The 22,531-nt window shown below is 43.1% G+C and overlaps 1 protein-coding gene across 6 annotated transcripts in view; it reads left to right on the plus strand.

Annotated features, from left to right (window-relative positions):
* Window positions 1–22,531, plus strand: part of MYLK (myosin light chain kinase) — a 346,647-nt gene that overhangs the window by 283,545 nt on the left and 40,571 nt on the right. For all 6 annotated transcript variants that reach the window (XM_090045981.1, XM_090045986.1, XM_090045983.1 and 3 more), the window contains 4 exons: window positions 15,323–15,625; window positions 20,243–20,275; window positions 20,378–20,471; window positions 21,888–22,091. In XM_090045981.1, the coding sequence (XP_089902107.1) occupies window positions 15,323–15,625; window positions 20,243–20,275; window positions 20,378–20,471; window positions 21,888–22,091 (634 nt within the window). The remainder of the gene's footprint in view (window positions 1–15,322; window positions 15,626–20,242; window positions 20,276–20,377; window positions 20,472–21,887; window positions 22,092–22,531) is intronic.

Below are 22,531 nucleotides of genomic sequence, written 5' to 3' on the forward strand. Positions count from 1 at the left end.
GCAGCTAGATTCTGGAAGCAACTTCCAAGAGAAGTGGTGCAGGCTCCTACCCTGGGGGGCTTTAAGAGGAGGCTAGACGAACACCTTGCTGGGGTCGTTTGAACCCAGTACTCTTTCCTGCCATGGCAGGGGGTCGGACTAGATGATCTACTCAGGTCCCTTCCGACCCTAGAAACTATGAAACTATGAAGTACCATCTGCTTCTCTATTTAACATCATAAGTCTTTGTTTGGGCTGGAATACAGGCATTATATTCTACAAAGGAATGGGTATTCCCACCTTAGAGATAAAGATCTGTTTGATTTTGGGGTGAGAGCTGACTCCTGATCTGACAAGCTGTTGAATTCAGTAGGAGGACTCTCACGTCTCCTCCACCTCTACACTTATTTTGAGATCTCAGCCAAAAAACAACCTCCCCTACTTCCATCATTTGGTCCCCAAGGGAGCGATTGATGCCTGTTGTATCCTCCACCAGGAGGACACCCAGATGGAGATCCTGAGCGCATCCCTAGACCTGCTCCAGAAAAAGACCGTATGACATTTTTCAACATGCAACTGTGAAGAGTCAGGGTGAGGGGCCTGGGCTTGTTTCTCAGCGATGGTCTTGGGATCTCTTTGGAGCCAGTATAGCTATATGTACTGATCTGAGTGGACTTTGGTTTTGGTTTTGCAGCCAGTTCTAAAAGTCAAAACCTGATGGACACATGGTGCATTGGCCTGAGAGCCTTGCCCTCAAGTGCTGCTGCCAGAAAATGTAGCCATGCAAATAGTAATTTCACACTGGCCCTTCCTCTTGGCGGTTTGTGTCACTGCTTAAGAACTCTGGTTCACTGGGAAACTTTCCATTTTTGTGTCAAGCACCAGCTTTTGTGCTTCTTAAATAAAAAGCAAAGAGGAGCAATGGCAGTTCTGCAGAAAATAGTATCAACTCTAGAATATTAATACCAAATACTTCTGCAGTGTGTTTCATCGTCTCTTTGCATGCATCTCATTATCACCTTACCCCTGAGATAATGGTGCTCATCTCCCTTTTACAGATGACATAACCAAAGTTGAAAATGCCCAGCAGTGCATAGGACAGATTTTGATTACAGGCATTTCCTTTGCCTTCAGCCTTGTGCCCTTCTTATTCCTCTGGGCTGTGCTATGGGACTTTCATGCCAAGCTCTGCCATTAAAGGGGAGCTTGGCCAGTGGGCCAAAAAGGATTGTTTTATATTGTCCTCCAGTGCTTTTTACCATCATGACATGCACTGACAGCAGAGTGCAAATCCTTCCTTCTCTCAAGATTCATGACAAAGTACTGCAGAGATAGCAACAGATGTTCATAGAAAGCTCCCCCTACTAATTAATTAGGTTACTTCATAACTCTGCCAATCCAGGATTGTCCCCTACAGTTCTGTATTGTTCCAGTAATACCTCTGTTGATACAGTCCAGTAGATTTTACTACGTAATTATTTTTAACAGATATTCATTTTTACTCTGTCATAGATTCATAGATGCTAGGGTCGGAAGGGACCTCAGCAGGTCATCGAGTCCGACCCCCTGTCCTGGCAGGAAAGAGCACCAGGGCCATGGGTTAGAAAGAGGAAAGATCTTATTAGTGCTGTTAGTACTCCCTTGATATTTGCACTATGTCAGTGCTCCCTTGGTTTTAGTTCAATGCTAGTTTGCTTAATTACAATAGCTTAATGAGTTTTGAGCTTCTGTATATGTAGTGTGGCTAGACCCGGAGCCTACTCAGATGAGGATGGGAACATAGATTTCCTGTCTCTCTGTGGCAAGCCACAGCACCTCTTCGTTCATCAGGAGACAAACATCAGAGCCAGGAGTCGGCAAGGGAGCAGGGCACCTGACTGACCTGCTCCACATGAGCCGTCTCATTGACGTGAATGGCTACTCACATGTCAGTGATCCGTGATGAGTCCAGGCCCCGGAGCAGTGGTTTGAAAAAAGATCTCTTGAGAATGTATTTTGCAGTCTGGGGGTATTTTTCTCTTAGGCCTGTCACAGAAGGACATGTCCTCGTGGTTCAAACAGGAGCCTGGGAGTGAGGCTGTCCTTCCAGCCCTCTGCTCTCCTGGGCACCCCGAACCCAGGCTCTTTTACCTTGGTGTGCCTCAGTTTCTCCATCTGCAGTGCAGAGAAAGTATCTGACCTACTGCATTGTGCTGTTTGCGACCCTTAGTTCTTGTGTAGTGCTTTGAGATCTTCATGTGTGAGTGCAGTTATTAAACACAGCAGGTTTATTTCTGAATGGTGGAGAGGAGCGGCAAGGGGAGCTGGCAACCATCAGGCTCAGAGCACGGTGAGAGATGAGACAGGTTTAAGGGAGGCTGGAGTAAATCTGTAGAGGAATTTTAAAAAAAGCAGGGGAAGTGGAATCAAAGTCCTAATTGTGCCCTCAACCATGGGCTGTCACTGAGCTAACAGGTCCCTGTGCACATAACACAGGGCAGGATTTGACCCATGAAGTGCAAATCAGCATTGAGGCAAGTTGCTTTATGAGAGAAAAACTTCAGCTTCTCTTGTGCTGCTTTACTTCATGGGAAGAAGCCTTATTTTCCTTAGTCGAGTTTTATGCTAAATGTATGGTACATTAACATCCACAAGGGATAATACCTTTAAATTGTAGCACTTCTCTTCCCTTGCAAAATAAGTTCCAGGGCACAGTTTTCCAAGCAAAGCAGAAAGGTTTGCCATGACCCCAAGCCCTGTCAGCAATAACGTAGAGTTCAGTTATGACCTTTTATGGTTTCGATTTTCTCCTGCTGATGAGTTTCAGATGAAGGCTTTGCCAGTGCTGTCGGCATGGACAATGTCCAACTGGCTTTCGCAGTATATTAAATACCTTCTCTGGTTAAACAGCCTGTGGAATGGAATTAAATTGTTTCTTTCTGTCTGTTCTTTATCTGGCAGCCGAATATCGCAATAGCTAATAATAGTATTGTACAGTAATATGATAACTGGATTTAGAGGAAAACCACACCAATTTTGAGAGCAGATAAAGAAAACCACTTTACAGACTGTGCTGCAGTGCTGTCTTACTTTTAAAAAGAACAATATCCCTTTCTTTCAGGAGCTGCGGGCATCATAATCCCTGCTTTCAGGGGCTCTTTGTTGGAACAGGAGATTTCTACGTGACAGCCCTGTATAGTTTTGCAAGTTTTTGGTTTACAGCAGGGTTTGGCTCAGTGTGACCTTGACACTGGGTGGAATAGCTTCCATTTTCTTGCCCCATGGGTTATATAAAGAGACAATACCTTTTTTGGTCTCCTGGAACAGAATATGTTTGTTGTGGATTGAGACTAACCCTGTATGATTGTGCCACTTAGGAAAACCAGTGATGCTGAGATAGTGATGGCATCTTCTTCCAGGGGTTTGCTGAATGGGCTGTTTTTCTGATACTCCACCAGAGAGCTGAGAATGGGGACATCTCATGGCCACATGAGAAAGCTGGAAGGCCATTGTTGCAATGAATTTCAAATTAAATAGCTCACATCTGATTTTCACCTAAAAATAGGTCAGGGATACAAGTTAAACTCATCTCATAAGTAGGAATGATTTAAGGCCAAGGAGACTCAGTCTGTGTACTTCTCTGCACTCAGAAGGTATACATGATTTAATGGATTAATTAAGGGTTACTCTGGGTTTTATTTAATCATATTTTATCAAAATATTTTTAATAATTTGTCTGAGGAAGGAGTGGTGCTGGATCCAATTGGGATGTAAACAGAAAGTGGGAATTTTAGTGTTGTTAAATTGGAAGTTGGTATTGCCCTAGCTGAAGCATACATGGCTCTACTTTACACTTGCCATCTGACCCCCTCACGGATGGCAAATAGGTACCATATCCCTTTATGGTTGCTGATTGTCCATAAAAAAACAAGGCTAAAAATGCTCAGCTGTGAAGTCCGTTAGAAATTGGAGAGGTCCATAAAAAATGAAGAACAGTGAGCTTGATTGAGGCTTGAGCAAGTTTTGATGAACAGATGGAGCAGTGCAGTGCCACCTTGTGCCTGATTGGGAGCTCTCTGCAGGGAGCTCTCTATCATGACTTGTTGGACCCACGAGAGCCTCCATAGCCCCACCTTCAGCTACGTGGTGCTGCCATCAGGCATCACCTACCTGCCTAGCAGGGCCACACAGCCCAAGGCAGTCTGAAGCACCAGGCACAACAAGGATAGGGCAGGGTGGCTGGAACCGTGAGGCTGGGAGCGGAGAGAGGCAGCAGGTGAAAAAAATCCATGCTGGGATAGGGAAAACTAGGCTAGTGGAGGTAAGTTGTTGGGAGTGGGCTAGGGTGGAGGCAGCATGGTGTCAAGTGCGGTCAGCAGTACTGAGGTAGGAGAATGAGTAGGGGACCCCTGAGGGGGGAGGGGAGGAAAAGGAAAGTACGACTCTCTCTCTGCCATTTAGTAAGACTGTATTCTGGGTGGGGACTCAAGGCGAAGTTAGAAAGTTGATGTTCAGCCCTAAATTTAAAACCAGGCCTTGTTATTGCTGTATAGGGCCCAGAATGTAAATTGGTCACATTTATATTATGTAAAACAACAATTAGTAAAAAGAAGTTTGGCTGTCAGTAAAAAGTTTGGAGATTGTCAGTAAAAATAAAGAATTCTTGTGTTGGTAACTTTGTGTCCCAGGGACAGGCTAGAGAACAAAACAGAGTTGCACATCTTTCCCTCTCCTGCTTTGCTCTGAAGGTCGGTAATTACCTCAATTGTGTGCAGTATTCTGGGCCCAGATTACTACATTGGAGTTGAAGAGAGTAGAGGTGAGCTCTTTTCACTCCTTGCCCTCCTCCACAGTTTGTTTCTAATAGAGACATAACTGGCAGGAAGACCTTGCTCTTCCTTATGCAGCTGGAGACAATCTCAGCTTCTCTTTATTTTCCATCTCTGTTTCATTTTACACAGCAAACTTTTACTTCAGGGGTTGTTTGTGGTTAATGCAGGTTAGATTACACCTAGTTTCATCAAATTAAGGACAGGGGAAATGGGAAAATAGTCCTAAAGGAAAGGCACTCTGCAATCTCAGTTCTCCTTTTTAGAATATGAAAAGCACATCCAGCTATGGCACGCATTGTTTCTTTTCCTTCTCACTGTTTATGATGATCGCTGATCATTTAATTGGGTGGATTCATGGTAAAAATGGATTAAAGCACATAGAAGTCCCAGGCTAACTAAATGTCAGTGCAACTTTGGCTTCCAAGCTCCTAAGTCATTACAGAAAACCTAGGCTCTAAACTCTCTTTAGAGAATTTTACCCTACTTCTTCTTTCCCGATATGTTGTGTAGCGAAGTGTAGAGATGGATTATCTCTTAAGGATAACAAGGAAAGTAATTACTGTTTTGCTCCCAACATGGCCCAGGGCCCTTTAGCCTTCTGATGTATCTTATCTGATTATTGAGATTTGTAACAGTCCCCACCGCTGTGTGAATTTCATGTGTTTTCAGGTTTCCCTATAAAAAATGTGAACTACCCTAGTGACATTATCTTTTAGCGACTGAAGAGCTAAGTCAGTGAAAGAAAAGTCAATAGAGTACAACTCCAGTGGAAAGTGGAAGAGAAATCACATGCTGAAAATATCTGTTGAGCTGTTTCATTCCAGTTTTAGGTCATGCATTTACCAATGCAAATACGTGTGTGTTGGTCTCAGACCTGTATTTGTCTAGTCCGCTGCAGTGCAGCGGAAGTGTGGTGCAGGCCTCCATAGGGGAGGTCCCATGTAAACCAGTCTATTTTGTTCGTTTGTATATAAACACAAACAATGGCATATTTCTGAATGCACTCTCACTTCTCATTCTCATTTTGGATCATGGCTACGGCTTGGGTCCAGAACAGGAAATAGTAAATTATGATATAATGGGCTGCAGACAGTCCTTAACGAAGTCGCCTGAGGTGCTGTATGTTTGTGTATGTGACGGGGCGAGCCTGACATAAGAATGAAATATACATTTGAAATAAACCTGCCCCAAAGATGTTTATGGTATATTAAAACAGTAAAATTGAAGGGCAATGTAGAAGTATGTGTAACCTTCTCAGCCCTTTCCGAACTACTAAATATTTCCTCTGGAGACTGGTCTGTGGGAGATTTCACTATTTCAGCAGGGGCTGTTTTGGCAAAATGTTTTAGCCTTCAGTAGAGACATAAACACAGGGTAACCATTTAAGTCCCCTTGGAATAAACTGTTGAGAAACAAACCAGATGAATGGAGGGGCATTCTGCAATTTCTCCACATACCCAGAGCTAAAATACACCATCCAGTTTGTAGCGCCGCATCATTTTTGTAAGCATGATAAAATGAACCAGGGAGTGTTTGGAATAGAAACCTAGGTAGTAGCATATGATGGCACACAAAGCCATGCAGTAATTGGATTAGACTGTCTATCTGTCTGTCTTTTGACATGGTTTTCTATACAAAAATCAGTACAGAAAAAGGAGTTCATTCCAGGGTATTCTCAAAGCATACAAATGATAAGATTTATCTGAATTCATCAAATAATTTGCTTTACTTTGTTTGGGGGGAGGGCGCTTCTGGCCCTTACATGCTTCTTCCTTGATTTTTTGCCAGCTCTGTTGTCCAAGTCCAAGTGCAGCTGTCCATGCAGGTCAGGGGTAGAGAGGTCATTTGTTTAGCTTTGTCCCAGCCCGCTGATCTCCACAATCCCAATCCAAGGCTTTGCCTTGCCTACAGCAGCAGGCTTGGAGTCAGTCACAAGCAGAGATAAGCTTGAGGGAGCACACTGCCACGGTCCATGTGAACTGGAAGCTCTGCATTACTTCCATCTCCGTGGCAAGATACATTGCATTACAGCACCCCCATTCAGAAGTGGTATCCATGGGGATCATCATGGCCATGTCCCTGTCTTAGAGGACAGGGCAGGGCTTACAGCCTGCTGAAGATAGTGCAAGGCATAATTTTTTTAATGATTTTACCAAATTGTTCACAGTTAGGCCCCAGAGGCTTTATAGCACACTAACAAACTCTGGCAGATATGCCTGTGATGATCAGCATCTCAGCTAGTTCTTCAACGTGTTTTCCCTTTCCTGCCAACCTTAGTTCTGTCTTCCTTGGGTTGAGTCTTAGCCAACTTTCCTTTATCCAAGAGCCAGTCTTGGTGGTGATGTTGCTTATATCCATGTGGAAAATGAGAAATTCAACCACCTGCTCCAAACATGTTTGTTGGCAGCAGAGCCTGGGGTATTCTACTGTCTCTCCACATGATTTCTTGTGCATTTTGAAGAGGATAGGACAGACAGGATAAGTCTCTGTGGAGTCTCCACAGATAACGACTTGTAATGAAGAGGAAGAGATTGCTGCCAGAATTCGTGGAGTGTTGTGATTGGAGCCATCTGTACCAAGCCTGTGATATACCAAACAGCACTGGGTGACAGAGCCAGTGGTATAAGCAGCGAGTTCTCCCTTTTGTCCACTGCCCAAAGGAGGAAGAGGAGGATTTTGACCTATACTGACAAGAAGATGGAGAGGATGGTCATGTAGTTAGGACATTGGGATGGAACTCAGGAGGTCTTGATTGAGATCTTTATCACAGTCTTCCTGTCTGATCTTGGACAAGTCACTTAGTCTCTGTGCCTCAGTTTCCCATCTAGAAATTGGGAATTTGTGTCCACTTTAAAGCCCCTTTACCCTGCCTCAGACTCAGGCCCTGGACGCTTTGACAATTAAGAAAGGAAGTAGGCCATTCCAGATATTAAGGGTTAAATTGCAATGGTCTCTGATGTTTAAGGTTTTATTTAGATACCTGCTGTATAATAATGATGATTCATCGCAGGATAGTCTTTTAAATATTGCCAAAAGAGAATTGCAGATGACATAAACTCTGAAGCCTTTTTATACCCTGTGTGGAAGTTCTTACAATGTAGCTAAAAATTCTTGCTACCCTAAAGGTGTTTTGGGGGTGTTGATTGTAGGCAGATGCGGTTCTTTGGGTAAATGTGATATCGTTTATAAAACCAACTAAGTAGTTGGCAATATTGTTCTTTCAAGCTTTCAGGAACAAACACCCTTCTTCAGGCAGAGACTCTCCCACTGCATGAAAAAGGGTGTTTGTACCTGAAGTCTTGCAAAGAACAATTTTTCCCACCATTTAGTTGGTCTAATAAAAGATATCATATATACCCAAAGAACCTTGTCACCCTAAAGGTATAATCTTTTAATTTCATCCTATTTGATGGGGGTGGGGGTAACTACCATGATTTCTCACATACAACACACCCCAGAATATAATATGTGCCTTGTTCTTGAAAGGCACAGTGAAGAAAAAAAAATTCCCATAGTTATGACTGCATAGAGCAGGGACAAAGACTAATCTTCAGGTGATTCGCCCTCCTTTTCCTGTTTAGACTAACAAGAGCAAACAAGACAGCAAACTTGTCCTGGGGTTAGCTTGACTGGTGGAACATCAAGACCATTAAAAAGGACAGATAATTGTTAACACCTTTTGAGTAAAGACCTGGCCCTTGAGTCAAATGACTCCCTCAGCTGCGTGAATAGTAATACTGCTGCACTGGGGAGCAGAAATCTTTCCTGGGCAGAAAATCAGCTTCCCTGCTTAATACATGAATCCTAATTTTGGGGGGCTGATTTCAAGGAGTAAAGTGGATGTTGTATGCAAAAAAACAATGTTTTGGTGGAACCTGAAATAAACAAAAAGAAAAAGATTTTGGACAAGCTGTTCCAGTCAAAAGCACAAAAAAAAGTTGAATTGTCCTCTTCCAGTCAATGAACTGGCCTGATTGCTTAACCTACTACAGAACTGACTTGATTTGATTAAACTGTCTCTTTTTCCTTTAAACCCTCCTCTCTTTGCACATCAAGTAGGGAACCATAAAGGCGCCTTCCTTTAACCAGGACACAGCCATAGCAGTGGGAGGGGGAAAAAAGGCCCTGCCAACCTGTTTCTGAGTCTAGAATGCAAATGCATCCTTATGGATTTGGTGGTCACTGTTGACTCTGTAGTTTATTTGGGAATGAGAATCTGCAGAAGGTAATTGCTGAAAGAGTTTTCTATAGCAAGGTTTTGATCCAAAGTCTATTCAAATCAAAGGGAGTCTTTCCTAAATATTGAATTTTTGAGCAGCAGACAGGCTGACGAGTTTTTCTTGTAGCTTGGCAGTTCTGCCCTTCTGATGACTATGCTGGTAGTGTGCATTAGCATAAGCCACAGTAAATTCCCAAACGGCAGCAGAGATATGTTTCCCATGATGTATTCCACCATCTTATGTTCTCAAGTTTTGATATGCCTGGTAGCCTGAACTTTCCGTTACTGGTGACAGGATGGCCCATGTGAATCCCTTACTAATCATGCAAAGAGAATCCACTTTTTGTGCATTGGTGGGATTTCTGTGCTTTATCCTTATGACCCAGTCCATAAGTATGGCTGCAGTGGTTCATTTCAAGCATATCCCTTTGACTGGTAATGCCACTGCTTTTCTGAACTGCATATACCAATGATTCTGTGGGGGGAAAAATGTAGGGAAGATTTTTGAATGCCCAAAAAGTGGCTCTGACCTTTCCCACTTTTACATATTTCTGAAAAAAACCACCACGATGTTACGTCTGAATGAATCTTATACAGAAATACCTTTGGGTTGTACACAATCCCTGACTGCCTAGAAAGTTTCCAGCAAACAGATGATAAAGACTGGTGAAAAAGGAGCTACCAGTTGAATGTGAAATTACTGGAAACATACTGTGGAAGTTAGGCATCAAGTGAGTGTGGACTGGTGTCATTAAGATCATTGAGAGACTCAGGATGGTGGTGGCACACAAGAAAGGTAAAAAGAGGTAGTTATCTTTGTTAGTCTGAAGTCAAGCAGAAAGCAGGGTGGAGTCATACCTTATAGAAAGGAAAAGTTTTTCTAGTCATTTCAGGCCAGTAGTGTCCATCCACCATTTTTGCTCCGGTTAGTATGCCCCTAAAGCCTTGGTGAGCTCATGCATCTTCATTCATCGAGCTGCATCTTTGCCTTATGACTACACAGACAGCTTACTAAAGTTACCACATACCAACTACTTCTCTACAGTTCCCCATATACATGGTCTTACTCTCAACATAGGTAGGGGGGTAGCTATGTTGCATTTACCACGAGTTAAGAGTGGGCACATTAGTGCAAAAGAACTAATGTGCTATAAGGTTGCACCATAGCTTACCTTGCAGTAACTTTGTTCACTTATAACCCAGTGTATTAACAATCCCCAGTGGACCACTTCACCACCCTTTGCATCATCTTGGGACTTCTCTCCATCTTCTCCCTTTTTGCCTTCCTCCAGCTGACAGTGCTTTATTCCCCTTTTTGACTTTCCCATATAGCTTTGGCTGTTCATTCATCTGAACTAACATCATCAGTACACTGTAGGTTTTATTGGTAAGGACAGGTCTGAAAGAATTATTCCCAGAGTAAATATTCTGTTCTTTTTCAAGTTTTCCAGAACATTTAAGATCATAATTATTTTTTTTAAACAAGTACTTTTAAAAACATAAGTGTCAGCATCTTTCTGCCTCTATCTATTTGACTTCTGAGATAATCCTGATGTTTCATTTTGAAAGAGTCAGTAAAAACAACAGGTTTCTTTGTGTCATCAAGGGAGCAAGAGGACACAGCAGCCCCCCTGGCTTTCCAGGGATCTAGCAGACCTACTGAGGCTAAAAGGAAAAGCCTACAAAAGATGGAGGATGGGATTCACCTCCAAGGAGGATTATTCTTCACTGGTCCGGTCCTGCAGGGAGCAAACCAGGAAAGCCAAGGCTGCAACTGAACTCCAACTAGCTTTGAGCATCAAGGACAATAAAAAGTCCTTTTTCAGATATGTGGGGAGCCGGAGGAAAAGCAAGGGCAACATAGGACCCCTGCTAAACCAGATGGGGCAACTGACAACTGAGGCCCAGGAAGAAACCAACCTATTAAATGGGTACTTTGCATCAGTCTTTCATCAGTCCCATGGGACGCCCATGCCCACTATGGGACAGGGAGGTCCGGGTGAGGGAGATCCCCGGCCCTCCATTAATGCTGACCTCGTGAAGGAACACCTTGAGAGGCTGGATACCTTCAAGTCAGCCCTGACAGTCTACACCCCAGGGTACTCAAGGAGCTGGCGAGCATCATAGCCCAGCCCCTGGCACAGATCTTTGAAAACTCCTGGTGCTCTGGTGTAGTGCCCGAAGACTGGAAGAAGGCCAATGTGGTGCCTATCTTCAAGAAAGGGAGGAAAGTGGATCCGGCTAACTATAGGCCCATCAGCCTGACTCCTATCCCAGGGAAGATCTTAGAAAAGTTTACTAAAGAGGCCATCCTTAATGGACTGGCCAGTGCCAACATCCTAAGGGATAGCTAGCACGTTTGTTGCGGGTAGGTTTTGCTTGACCAATCTCATCTCCCTCTACGACCAGGTGACCTATCACCTGGACAAGGGAGAAGAGATTGATATCATATATCTTGACTTCAAAAAAGCCTTTGATCTGGTGTCCCATGATCACCTTTTGGTAAAACTGGCCAATTGTGGCCTTAGGTCCACCATGATCCGCTGGCTGGGAAACTGGCTCTGTGGTCGGACCTAGAGGGTAGTAATTGATGGAAATCACTCATTATGGTGTCCTGTAACCAGTGGGGTCCCCCAAGGCTCTGTCCTTGCACCCATGTTGTTCAACATCTTCATTAATGATGAGGACATTGGAGTCAGAAGCAGACTGGCCAAGTTCGCCGATGACACCAAACTTTGGGACAAAGGATCCACGCCAGCAGATAGGCGGGTGATCCAGGCTGACCTGGACAGGCTCAGCAAATGGGCAGATGAGAACCTGATGGTGTTTAACACCAAAAAATGCAAGGTTCTCCACCTTGGGAAGAAAAAGCTGCCGCATCCTTATATCCTTTTGGGCTCCACAATTCAAAAAGGATGTGGAGAAGCTTGAGAGAGTCCAGAGGAGAGCCACGCGCATGATCAGAGGTCAGGAAAACAGACCTTACGATGACAGGCTGAGAGCCAAGGGGCTCTTTAGCCTTAAAAAAGCGCAGGCTCAGGGGTGATCTGATGGCCACCTTTATCAGGGGTGACCACCAGGATCTGGGGGAATGTTTGTTCACCAGAGCGCCCCAAGGGATGATGAGGTCAAACGGTCACAAACTACTACAAGACCGTTTCAGGCTGGACATAAGAATTTCTTTACTGTCTGAGCCCCCAAGGTCTGGAACAGCCTGCCATCGGAGGTTGTTCAAGCACCTACATTGAACACCTTCAAGAGCAAATTGGATGCTTATCTTGCTGGGATCCTATGACCCCAGCTGACTTCCTGCCCTTTGGGCGGGGGGCTGAACTCGATGATCTTCCGAGGTCCCTTCCAGCCCTAATGTCTATAAAATCTACCAGAGAGCCACCTGCATGGTTGCACACCTATTCAGTAGGCGCTGGTCCTTCAGGCTTTTCTTACACAAATAAAAAAGGGCTGTGGGAGTGAGCCCCTCACTGAGAAACAGCTGGCCTATGCTTAAGGTTGTTAGACAGCCCATTATAAAAATCTCTCACCGTATATCACATTCCAGCCCCTGATAGACTTTTTTGGATGAGTTTTGAAAAAACTTTAAGATCTTGAGGGGGGAAGTTACCAGGTGTGGAAATTGTCCATTTTTTCCCTGTTTTAGGATTGTTGGATCATAAGAAAGTAGGGTTGTAAGGGACCTCACATCCTGGGCATCTAGTCTAATCCCCAGTTTAAGGCAGGTTCATTCCTAACGTGTCAGTCCGAACTGCTCTTGAAAATTTCCAAGGATGGAGATTGCACAGCTTTTCTAGATCGCCTGTTCCAATCCTTGACCACTCTATAATCAGAAAGTTCCTCCTAATCTCCCACCTAAATTTCCTCTGTGGCCGCAGGGGACAGGACTAGGAACAACGGTCTCTTTTCCAGACTAAATAACCTTAGTTCTTTCAACCTTTTCTCCTAAGTCTTTCTTTTCAGGCCCCTAATCATTTATGAAAGTCTGTGCTGGATTCTTTCCAATCTGTCCACATCCTTCTTGAATTATGGGACCCAGAACGACACAGTACTCCAGGTGAGGCCCCACCAGTGCTGAAGGAGAGGAAAAAGAACCTCATGCCAGGGGCTGATTCAACTTCCATTGACATTAATAGAAGTCTTTCTTTTGACTTCACTGGGCACATCTACACGTTCATTAATGCACACTAGTTACTACACATTTAATTTAGTACTTGCTTAATGAAGTACTGACTAAATGAGTAGTAACTAGAGTAACTGCACAGTAGTGGCAGTGAATGCCTTTTTAGTGACACTATTGTGCAACAGCCTAATAATACTGTGCAGTAGCATATTAGCACTGTCATGTTAGCAGATATGCCCACTGGATACTAAATCGAGGGGTATTTTTAATTAGAACGGTTCCCTGACAGCTGCTCTAATTGAAGTGGCTCACCATCACGTGTATTAAGCCACCGCTCATTTTAAAATGTCCACAGGGTGCTTTAACTAAAACTCATTCAGCATGAACTAGCATGTCTATAAGCAGCCATAGTGCCTGTGAGTTAGCCTACTTATGGTAGACAGCACCTCAGGACATCCCAGCTAAATTGTTTAGGAAGTTGTCCCATTCACTGTCAGTAAAATTCATCATCCAGGAGTGTGGTCTCCTTTAACATAACAGATATTTTGTTCCTCTGATCTTCCTAGTAGCCTTTTCCTTGTATCTGTTCCCATTTGAATTCATCTTTCTTGAACATAGGTCACCATAACTGTACACAATATTCCAAATGAGTTCTCATCTCTGCCGTGTACAACATCACTAACACAATGTTCCGTATTGCTACTGGTCCTGCTTTGCCCGATAGACTGCATGATACATTTGCTCTTTCACAATTATATTGCTTATTCATCCAGGTCCTAGGTTCTTTTCCCTTCCCAGCATGCTTGTAGATAAAATCATGAGTCTTAAAAGTGTATAAAATGTTGAGTCATTTTTAACCCGTTTTTTGGAGGCAGTCCCTTCTACCTGGTTTTTGGATGCAGATCGGCCATGCCTTCAAGCTTTGCTCTTCAACTTTATAACCCTGCATTTTTAATGAAAGCGGAGATTCTTATGAAATAACATGACTCTAGTAGCTGGAGATGTAACACCTATCCTGAGTATCATGAGACTCATAATAAAATTGTGAGAGTTTGCCGATCTGGATTTAATAAACCATATATGAATTCTGACTATTATAGGACAGAACAAGCAGGGTCTAAGGTGTCAAAATGAATGCGTAGGTTCTGTCAGTCAGACAGGGAAGCAGTGATTAATGACAACGTCTATGGGAGTAAGGAACCAGCTGGATCCTTTGCCGTAAACGTTCAGGCTTTTAATGTGTGGGCTCTTTAAAAGGGATATTAGAAAGGATCCATAAAACACTGTTAACTTTAAGTGAACATTAATTATGTTTGTGCTTGGGAATACCCTGTGTCTTGTGGAAGCTTCAAATTCATAGAAAGGTTGAACCTCAGCTGAAATGATCCAGGGGGGACAGCTGGGAGAGATTTAGTGGTGGAAAGACAAGATTTACTTTTGCCCCAGCTCATAACTGCCCTGCTTGCAGACTTTGCTCACTCCAGAAGCTGGGAGACATTCCTGAGGGTTTACAAAATAGCTCTCAGGCTTCAAACTGTGGCATATGGAAGAAGTATTTTGAGCTGTTGACAGGTACAATGATCACTGTTTAAAAAGTTAACATTTACCCATAGCAGCAGTTCTGTGTTACTGAAATTATTTTTAGCGTCTTAGATATATAGGCACAGTAGGAATGGATTAATGATCTCCTTCCTTACTGTCAGCTCAGGCTACTCACGGTGAAGGAGTGCTTTTGGGGAGTGGTAATAAGGTGGTCAGCGAAGCACAGTGACCATTACAGCATGATCTAAGCAGGAGCCCAAGGGGACATTGCTGCTGCAGTTGGAGGTATGATTGCAGCGTAATTGTGTAAGCAGAGCTGTGCTAACCTTATCTTGGGTAGCAATAAGAAGAAAGGTGTCCCTTACGTGTATAAGCACCTGTACTACCACTTCTTCACTGCTATTGTTACCCAGACTAGCTGGATTAAACCTAGCTCAGCTATACCCAGCTTCTTCTAGACTCCTACCTTGTGGCTGCTATGTACACTTCATCTCTGAGGCAGAGTGGTCTGTTGGTGGCATGGAGGGAACAGAATTGAGAGCCAAATTCTCCAACTCCCCATGGAGGGAAATGAGGAACAAAGCATTTCTTTATTCTAACTGAGCATTTATTTCATATGTGCATCTTTGTCTGCAGACAAGCCAGATCCCCCAGCTGGAACACCCTGCGCGTCAGACATACGAAGTTCTTCTCTCACGCTCTCCTGGTATGGCTCCTCTTACGACGGTGGAAGTGCTGTGCAGTCCTACACAGTGGAAGTTTGGAACTCAGCGGACAACCAATGGACAGACCTCACTACTTGCCGTAGCACCTCGTACAATGTACAAGACCTGCTGGCTGATAGGGAATACAAATTCCGTGTGCGAGCCGCTAACGTGTACGGCATCAGTGAGCCCAGCCAAGAGTCGGAACTGGTAAAAGTAGGAGAGAAACCAGAAGGTTAGTCTTGATGAGAGAAACAATTAAATAATACTGAATGATGTTGTAGGAATCTCCAAATGAGGCACAGGCAATTACATACATGCCTTTGCATGCAATCATTTGTCATTTGTTCATGCTAGTGTCTTATATGAATATGCAAACATCCTGTTTCCATGCTTCCTTTGGGTATCTGGGTGCAGCAAAAGCTGTGTTATCTGGCACTTCACCATCCAAAATGCTCCACTAATGCATCTGTCAATACAAATCTTCCTTCCGAGGGACACGGCAAAAGCGAAACTGGAAGTCCTACTTCTGGTTTCACTGCCGCAAGTCAAGTGCCGCTTCTTCCTTGTGGACCACAGCCCAGGGCAAAGCAGCCTCCGCAGGGCCCCCCTCCCTGTTCCTCTGGCACACTAACGGCAGGAAGTGAAAGCCCTGGTGCACTGGACGTGGCATATTTGATTAACCGGCATCCCCCATTCCCCATGGATGCCAGATAACAGAGCTTTTACTGTACATATATTTTCAATGAGCTTGAAAACCCTATATCAATAATTCTCTGTCGTCTTTAGAATTGCAATGACTAGTTTGTCCTCTGCACTTGTACGTATGCATGTGGTTATTAATATTTGTTGTCTATGGTACTAGTAATGAGAGATGTAACTTTGTGTCTAAGAAGAATGTCTTCAAATTTAATCCAGTCTGCCAGTGCTGTCCAGCAAGTTTTGTGAAATGCCCTGGGAGGCTCAATCTGCTTTACAGTGGACATAGCTCAAAAAAAACCATCACTAGCATTGACACCAGTTGCCATACCTGTGGGCCATCTTTGAATAGGCTAGAGATGGCTTAACCTCTCATTCCTATAGGTGGTTCTTACATTTCAGATCTGTTTTGGGTCACTGGGGGAAAGCTTACCCCTCTGTTACCCATGAGGCAACTAGTCCGTGGGTTAAATATTTTGCCACTGACACTGTGCTTTCAAACTGGCACCTTGTATGAATGTCAATTTGGTTGAAAGATTTTTTTGAACCAGTTAACATCCCAGAATATTTTTCCCCTCCTGAGCCTTTAGCAATGGAGTAGTCTCAAAGGGAAAAGCTGAAGTATCCTGGGACTTTTCCTGAGCATGGAACATATATTCAAAAAACAAAAAGTGTTCATCGCTCTGTAGTCTGGCAAATGATCCATCGCGCACAGAGTACACGTATAAGGAGAGGAGGAGAGGAGAACCTTGTAAACAATCTCATGCACCACAGCAAAGTCCAGATTTAGAAAATAAAGGAGAATAAGTCTTTTCTCATAATACTAATTGCTGATCTTTGGGGAGTGGTTCACCAGTTCCAGCTCACTCTCTCTCATTATATATTAAATATGCATTGGTTTTAATTTACTGTTTGTTCAGATAAAGCCCTAGAAAGTTGGTAATACTGTTATTATGGACCTTCTGCAGTTTTGCCACAAATATTTCCCCACACAAGTAATTGGTTCTCTTGCTGGGGCTGCTAAATAGAAGCTAGTTCAATGGAAATAGTCCTTTGACTATAAGATGCCTTTGAATTTAAGGCCTGGCCCTGTTTTCTGACTCTCATTTTAAGAAGAAAATAAACAGCAAATAAAACCACATGTACAGGGAAACAATCTCTGTGGTGCATATAATTATTTCCTTTTTTTTTAACTCCAACTTAAAACAAGCCATTTTTAGAAGACATATTCCATTTTCTCAAGTGTCTCTTATGTTCCAAGGTATATGAGAATTGCTTTCTTTATTTAAAACACTTTAAAATAAATCAAGGGCCAAATTCTCTCCAAGGAAGAAGTAGAGTGGCACTAAGACTTTAAGAAAGCGGAACAGTCAACCTCTGAAAGCAAAAGCTCCCGGTATTGCTCTCTCCTCTCTCTTTGGTTGTGGAAAGAACACATTTTAACTTTGAACACTCCAAGCGTTTGCACTTCCAAACATTATCACTAATTGCACTGGGTAGGAACCAGCAACATACATTTTGAGATGAGGGGTTGTTTTTAATGTAAAAGAGAAGGTTTTAGAAGCCCCAGTGGAGCTGGGGTGTCTAGGAGATACTCACAGAAATAAGTTGGGTGAAGAAACCCATTGTGGAAAGATAGCTCCTAGTATCTGGGGAAAAAGTTAATCTAGTTCAGTGGTGCCCAACCTTTTTAGATTCAAGGTGCCCATCATTAGATTTGAGGCACCCCTCATTAGACTTAAGCTACCCCTTGAAAAATGCCAGCTGTTAGTTTTCACTCGTTTTTTGACTACCAAAAAATAAAGAGCAGTTTTTGTGTTGCAGTGAACTCCGAAAGACCACCTCAGGTCAGAAAGTTTTTTACAGTATGGATTCCTAATTGAAGTCTCTGGGTTTATCTTGTAAATCAGGTTTGCACACTTAACAGTGCTAACATCTGTGTGACATCTTGTGGCACCCTTGAAAGGATCTCAAGGCCCCTTATGGCACTCTGGTTGAGACTCACTGATCTAATTGTTTCAGCACCAGACTGGAAACCAAACCAGGGCTTTCTGTTAATGACACTGTGATTGACTTACTGAGTGACCTGGGGTAAGTCGCGTCAGGATAGATTTTCAGTAGTTCAAAGCATAGCTGCATTTCTAACCAAAGTCAGTAGAAACTGTGGGTTTTCAACATGTTAGAAAATCAGGCTCCGTATTTTGCTCCACTGTAAACTCCTAGCCAAGTAGCTAAAGCCCTGTCTCTCCCTGCCAAAAAAAAAGCAGTGCTTGATTTTTACATTGAGATCAAGATCGGTAGTGCACAGCTGTCTCACTATAAAATCTTAGTGGAAAAAAGGCTCAGGTTGCTTGAACTGTGACGTAGGTGAGGTCCGTACTGCCTGAGGTCAGCACTGTATGCCCACCCATGTTGACCTTACCTTGCTACATCACGGTAAAACCTACTGAGCCTTTTCCAACAGGATTTGACAGCAAGATAGCTAACACACATTAGTTATCTCAGTGTAAGAAAATGCAGTTTCTCTGGCTCTGAAGACAGTTTTAGATTCAGTTTACTCATCTCTACACTAAGGCATGCTGCCTGCCTCACACAAGTGTTGGTAGTCACCGCAGAGGCTGGTGACACCCTGAGATACTCCAGTGAAAGATGCTTTGGCGACGCAGAGTATGATTGTTGCTGTGGAGGAAGACAGAGACATGCTGCCATATGTTCACCATGAATACAAATGATAAGGGGATGTAATGAGTCATAAAGGAACCAAAGAGGTGATTCCAGCTTGGATGTACAGTGCCTTCCAGTTGTGGAAGTCTTGAACTCAGCTTCATGAGCTTAACCACAAAGGAAATGCATCTTTTACCTAACTGAGAGCTTCCACCTGTGGACAGAAAGGTTTCCCAGTTCAGGCCTGCGATGCAGTGCTGCACAGGTTGCACACACAGCTGAGGGATGGGGAACTGACTGCTTCGAGGATCTGGCCACCATTTGGCAGACACCGCTATTGGCAGCCCGGCTGGAATCAGCTCCCTCATGCAGCCCTTAAAAGGGGAGGAAAATGTGATGTGCTTCATGCGAGTGTGATTTCCAGCTGAAAAAAATCTGAGCAGTTTCTAGTGCAGAGGGGTGGGGAGAGCAAACGTCCCTCCTTGCTATTCTGGTAGACTGGCTGACAGCAGGCAGCGAGTCCCATGCAGTCTAGAAATGTCACAGATACAAAAAGGAGAAGGGGTGATGGGGGCTCATTAATTGAGTCAGTCCACTTGAGCTGTGTAACTGCCCGTTTACAGAGCACGTACTGGTTGTAACAGGAAGACCTTCTTCTGAATATGTTCCTACTAGATGGGGTCTGCTTTTTCGAGTCCATGTACTCCAACAAGTTTTCATACACTGCCATCTCCTCAGAAACACCTCATTCCCAGGTGTTGTTTGGGCAATCCCACCATGTCTCCCTCAAGCTGTCTTTGTTTTATGCTGTTAAAGTCCCTGGCATTTGTGCTTGCAGTTAAACGCACGAGTGGAATTGAGGCGCCATTAATAATTTGAGTCCACAGAATATGGAAGTGCTTTTCAGTCAAGCTTAGTAAAACATGGCTGCTTATCTGAGCTACCCAAAACCCTTGGGTCTGCAAAATTTGGTGGGACATTTGACAAAAACAAGCTCTCTCTGGGGGTTGTTTTGGGGCTTAGGGTTTTTTTGCTTTTTAGCTTGAAAGGAAGAGTCAGAAGTACATTTGCCCCTGTGTACAGACAATTAGGTATTTCATCTGGTCAATGACTCTCATTGTTTAAAATTCTTTCCTTTTTTCTGAAGCACTCCCAAGTCAACATATTAATGACTCATTATGTTCCTAGGAGATATGTAAAACAGCTGTGCTATCTTCAAAAGATATTCCACATTGACAAGAGCAGCAAAGGTTACCCAGCTTCTACCACCTGATTTTGATTTAGTTAAAAATGGAGGCTGAGTCAATGAATTCACTTTATTGTATGCTAATTGTGCAAACTCTGTTTGTTTCTTATACCTAGCTGCTTCTTTTCATCTAACCATAAGATCAAACGTGAAAGTAATAAACCTACTTTATATAAGCATCAACATCCTGTGCAGTAAGGAGTTAGTCATCCGTATTTTTTCTTCCCCCCTTTTTTTTAATAGAACCTAAAGATGAAGCCGAGCTGTCTGATGATGGTAAGAAGTCCATTACTTAATCAGAACAAATTCATTGTTACATCTTTCATTCATATTGTACGAGGAGTTTTTTTAATCACAGTTTTTTATCCTTGTTTATAGAAGGGAAGGAAGTAGAGATTGACTATCGGACCGTTAGCATCAATACAGAACAGAAAGTTTCAGAATTCTACAATATTGAAGAACGATTGGGATCGTAAGTAGTACACTGTCCTTTTTTGGACTAATGCATCTTATGGGCTTTCAGTCAAGTCAAAGCTAAAAAAGTGCATTCTTAAATGCCTATAATACAGTACTTGGTCATTCTTAGCATTTAAAGCAGACTTCTCATGTTCAGTAAAAATAGATTCCAAAGTGGTCTGGTCTCCTCTTCATAAATGATACATCACTCTGTTAATTGATCATTTTATATAGGAATTGCATGTACTTGCAGTAAGGAAAATGGAGCCCATAAATGAATACAACTAGATGATTTATTCTTTGTTCCCTGCTGTAAAAGCTCACTGAAAAGCAGCAACCCACTGTGCAGTTGCAGCTCCATTATATCCATTAGTGATAACAAGATTATCCCGCCTGTCGCCTGGAGTCTCTGGACAGTGGTTGTAATCCTAAAAGCAAAAGGATTAATAGTCTCGCTCAGTGAATGTCAATGATTAGGATGGCTGTGTCAGCACTCAGGCCTGTGAATATGTGAACTGTCTGCCAGGACAGTCCTTGAGTGATTAGTCCTGCTAGTGATGACCAAAGCCATTAAGATCTTGCATCTCTATAGTCCTCTCTGTAACAACTCTCCCTTGGCAGATCTCTCTTTTTTTAATGCTTTCATTGTGAAAGGCACATAGTTAAAGTGAACTGGTATGCAAGCTCCCAGCTGCAACCATAGATTTAGATAAAGGGGGAGTCTTGAGGAGCAGGTTTGTCCTGTATCAGAGGGAAGCCCCTTTCCCCACACAGCACAAACTCACCCTGCCCTTTTCTGCCACTCAGTGTGGGCCACACACTGGAAAAATGTGCTGTAACAAGGTTTTGGGGCATGTCTGACTCTGTTCTAATGATAACTTCATTATGTTTCTTTTGGCATTTATTATATGCAGAGTGGGAGTGAGTAGGCAGGGTGCATTTTCACAGCAGCATTTGCGGGCACAGGCTGTGGCCCCCAGGGGTTTAGCAGTTAGACAGCCCTGCCCTGAGAGATTATTTTCTTACAACTCGCCTGTACGATGAGAAGAATAGATGGCTGGGGAGGAAGGGCAGTGTGATGATAAATTGATGAGTTCAGAAGTGTTTAACTTATAATAAAAATTCAAGCAACTCACATGCTTAATTTCTACTAAATGTCTCAGGCAGGTCCTCAGCTGATATAGAGTAGCACAACTCCATTGACTTCAAAGAAACTACAGTAATCTGATCTCACCCTTTGAGTATAATGTTCAGAAAGGTATTTTGGCAAGCAGCTCTGCCCGGTTTAGTACAGAACTGCAGAAGTGCTTATGATCATGGGTTTGCAATGCAGCCATTCCCAGTCTGAAAAGGGGTTTTCTAAAATTGTTTTTAATCCTAGAGAACTATGGCATATTAAAATCATGTCATATAAATATTTACATGTTTTCAGGGGAAAATTTGGACAAGTCTTCAAACTTGTTGAGAAGAAAACTGGAAAAGTTTGGGCCGGAAAGTTTTTTAAAGCATATTCAGCTAAAGATAAGGAAAATATAAGGCAAGAAATCAGCATCATGAACTGTCTACATCACCCAAAACTTGTCCAGTGTGTAGATGCCTTTGAAGAAAAAGCCAACATTGTCATGGTCCTGGAAATGTAAGTATAAACCAGAGCACTCTAGGGTAAACTAATAGCAGTGTATTTTGGTTGTTGGTGCTCAATATGTGAAGGTCTGCCAACACTTTGACAGGAAATTTAAAAGTATTTGTACAAAAACAGGACAGACATGTGTGACTCTCTCAACAAGTCCAGGTGTTCTTCTCTGTACACATATGGCAAAGTTATTCTGTTTATTCAGGGTATTTAAACATCTTTGGCCAATTCATCTCTCAGCTCTCTCCCTGGAAATCAACATACATGCACCAAAGTCTGCACAGTCAGGCTAGAAATGTTATGAGACCAAGCAGTCATAAGTTTTGCAGCACATCCTGCTTCTGGTTCAGTTGCTATTACTGAAATAATGGCACTTTACAATGTTTCCTCTTCTCTAAACCCTCTGGAATGTGAGAATTAGAAATAACTGCCTACCGGACAGA

This window comes from Crocodylus siamensis, chromosome 4 (assembly GCF_052110815.1).
Source record: "Crocodylus siamensis isolate JL-2025a chromosome 4, ASM5211081v1, whole genome shotgun sequence".
NCBI classification, from domain to species: Eukaryota; Metazoa; Chordata; order Crocodylia; family Crocodylidae; genus Crocodylus; species Crocodylus siamensis.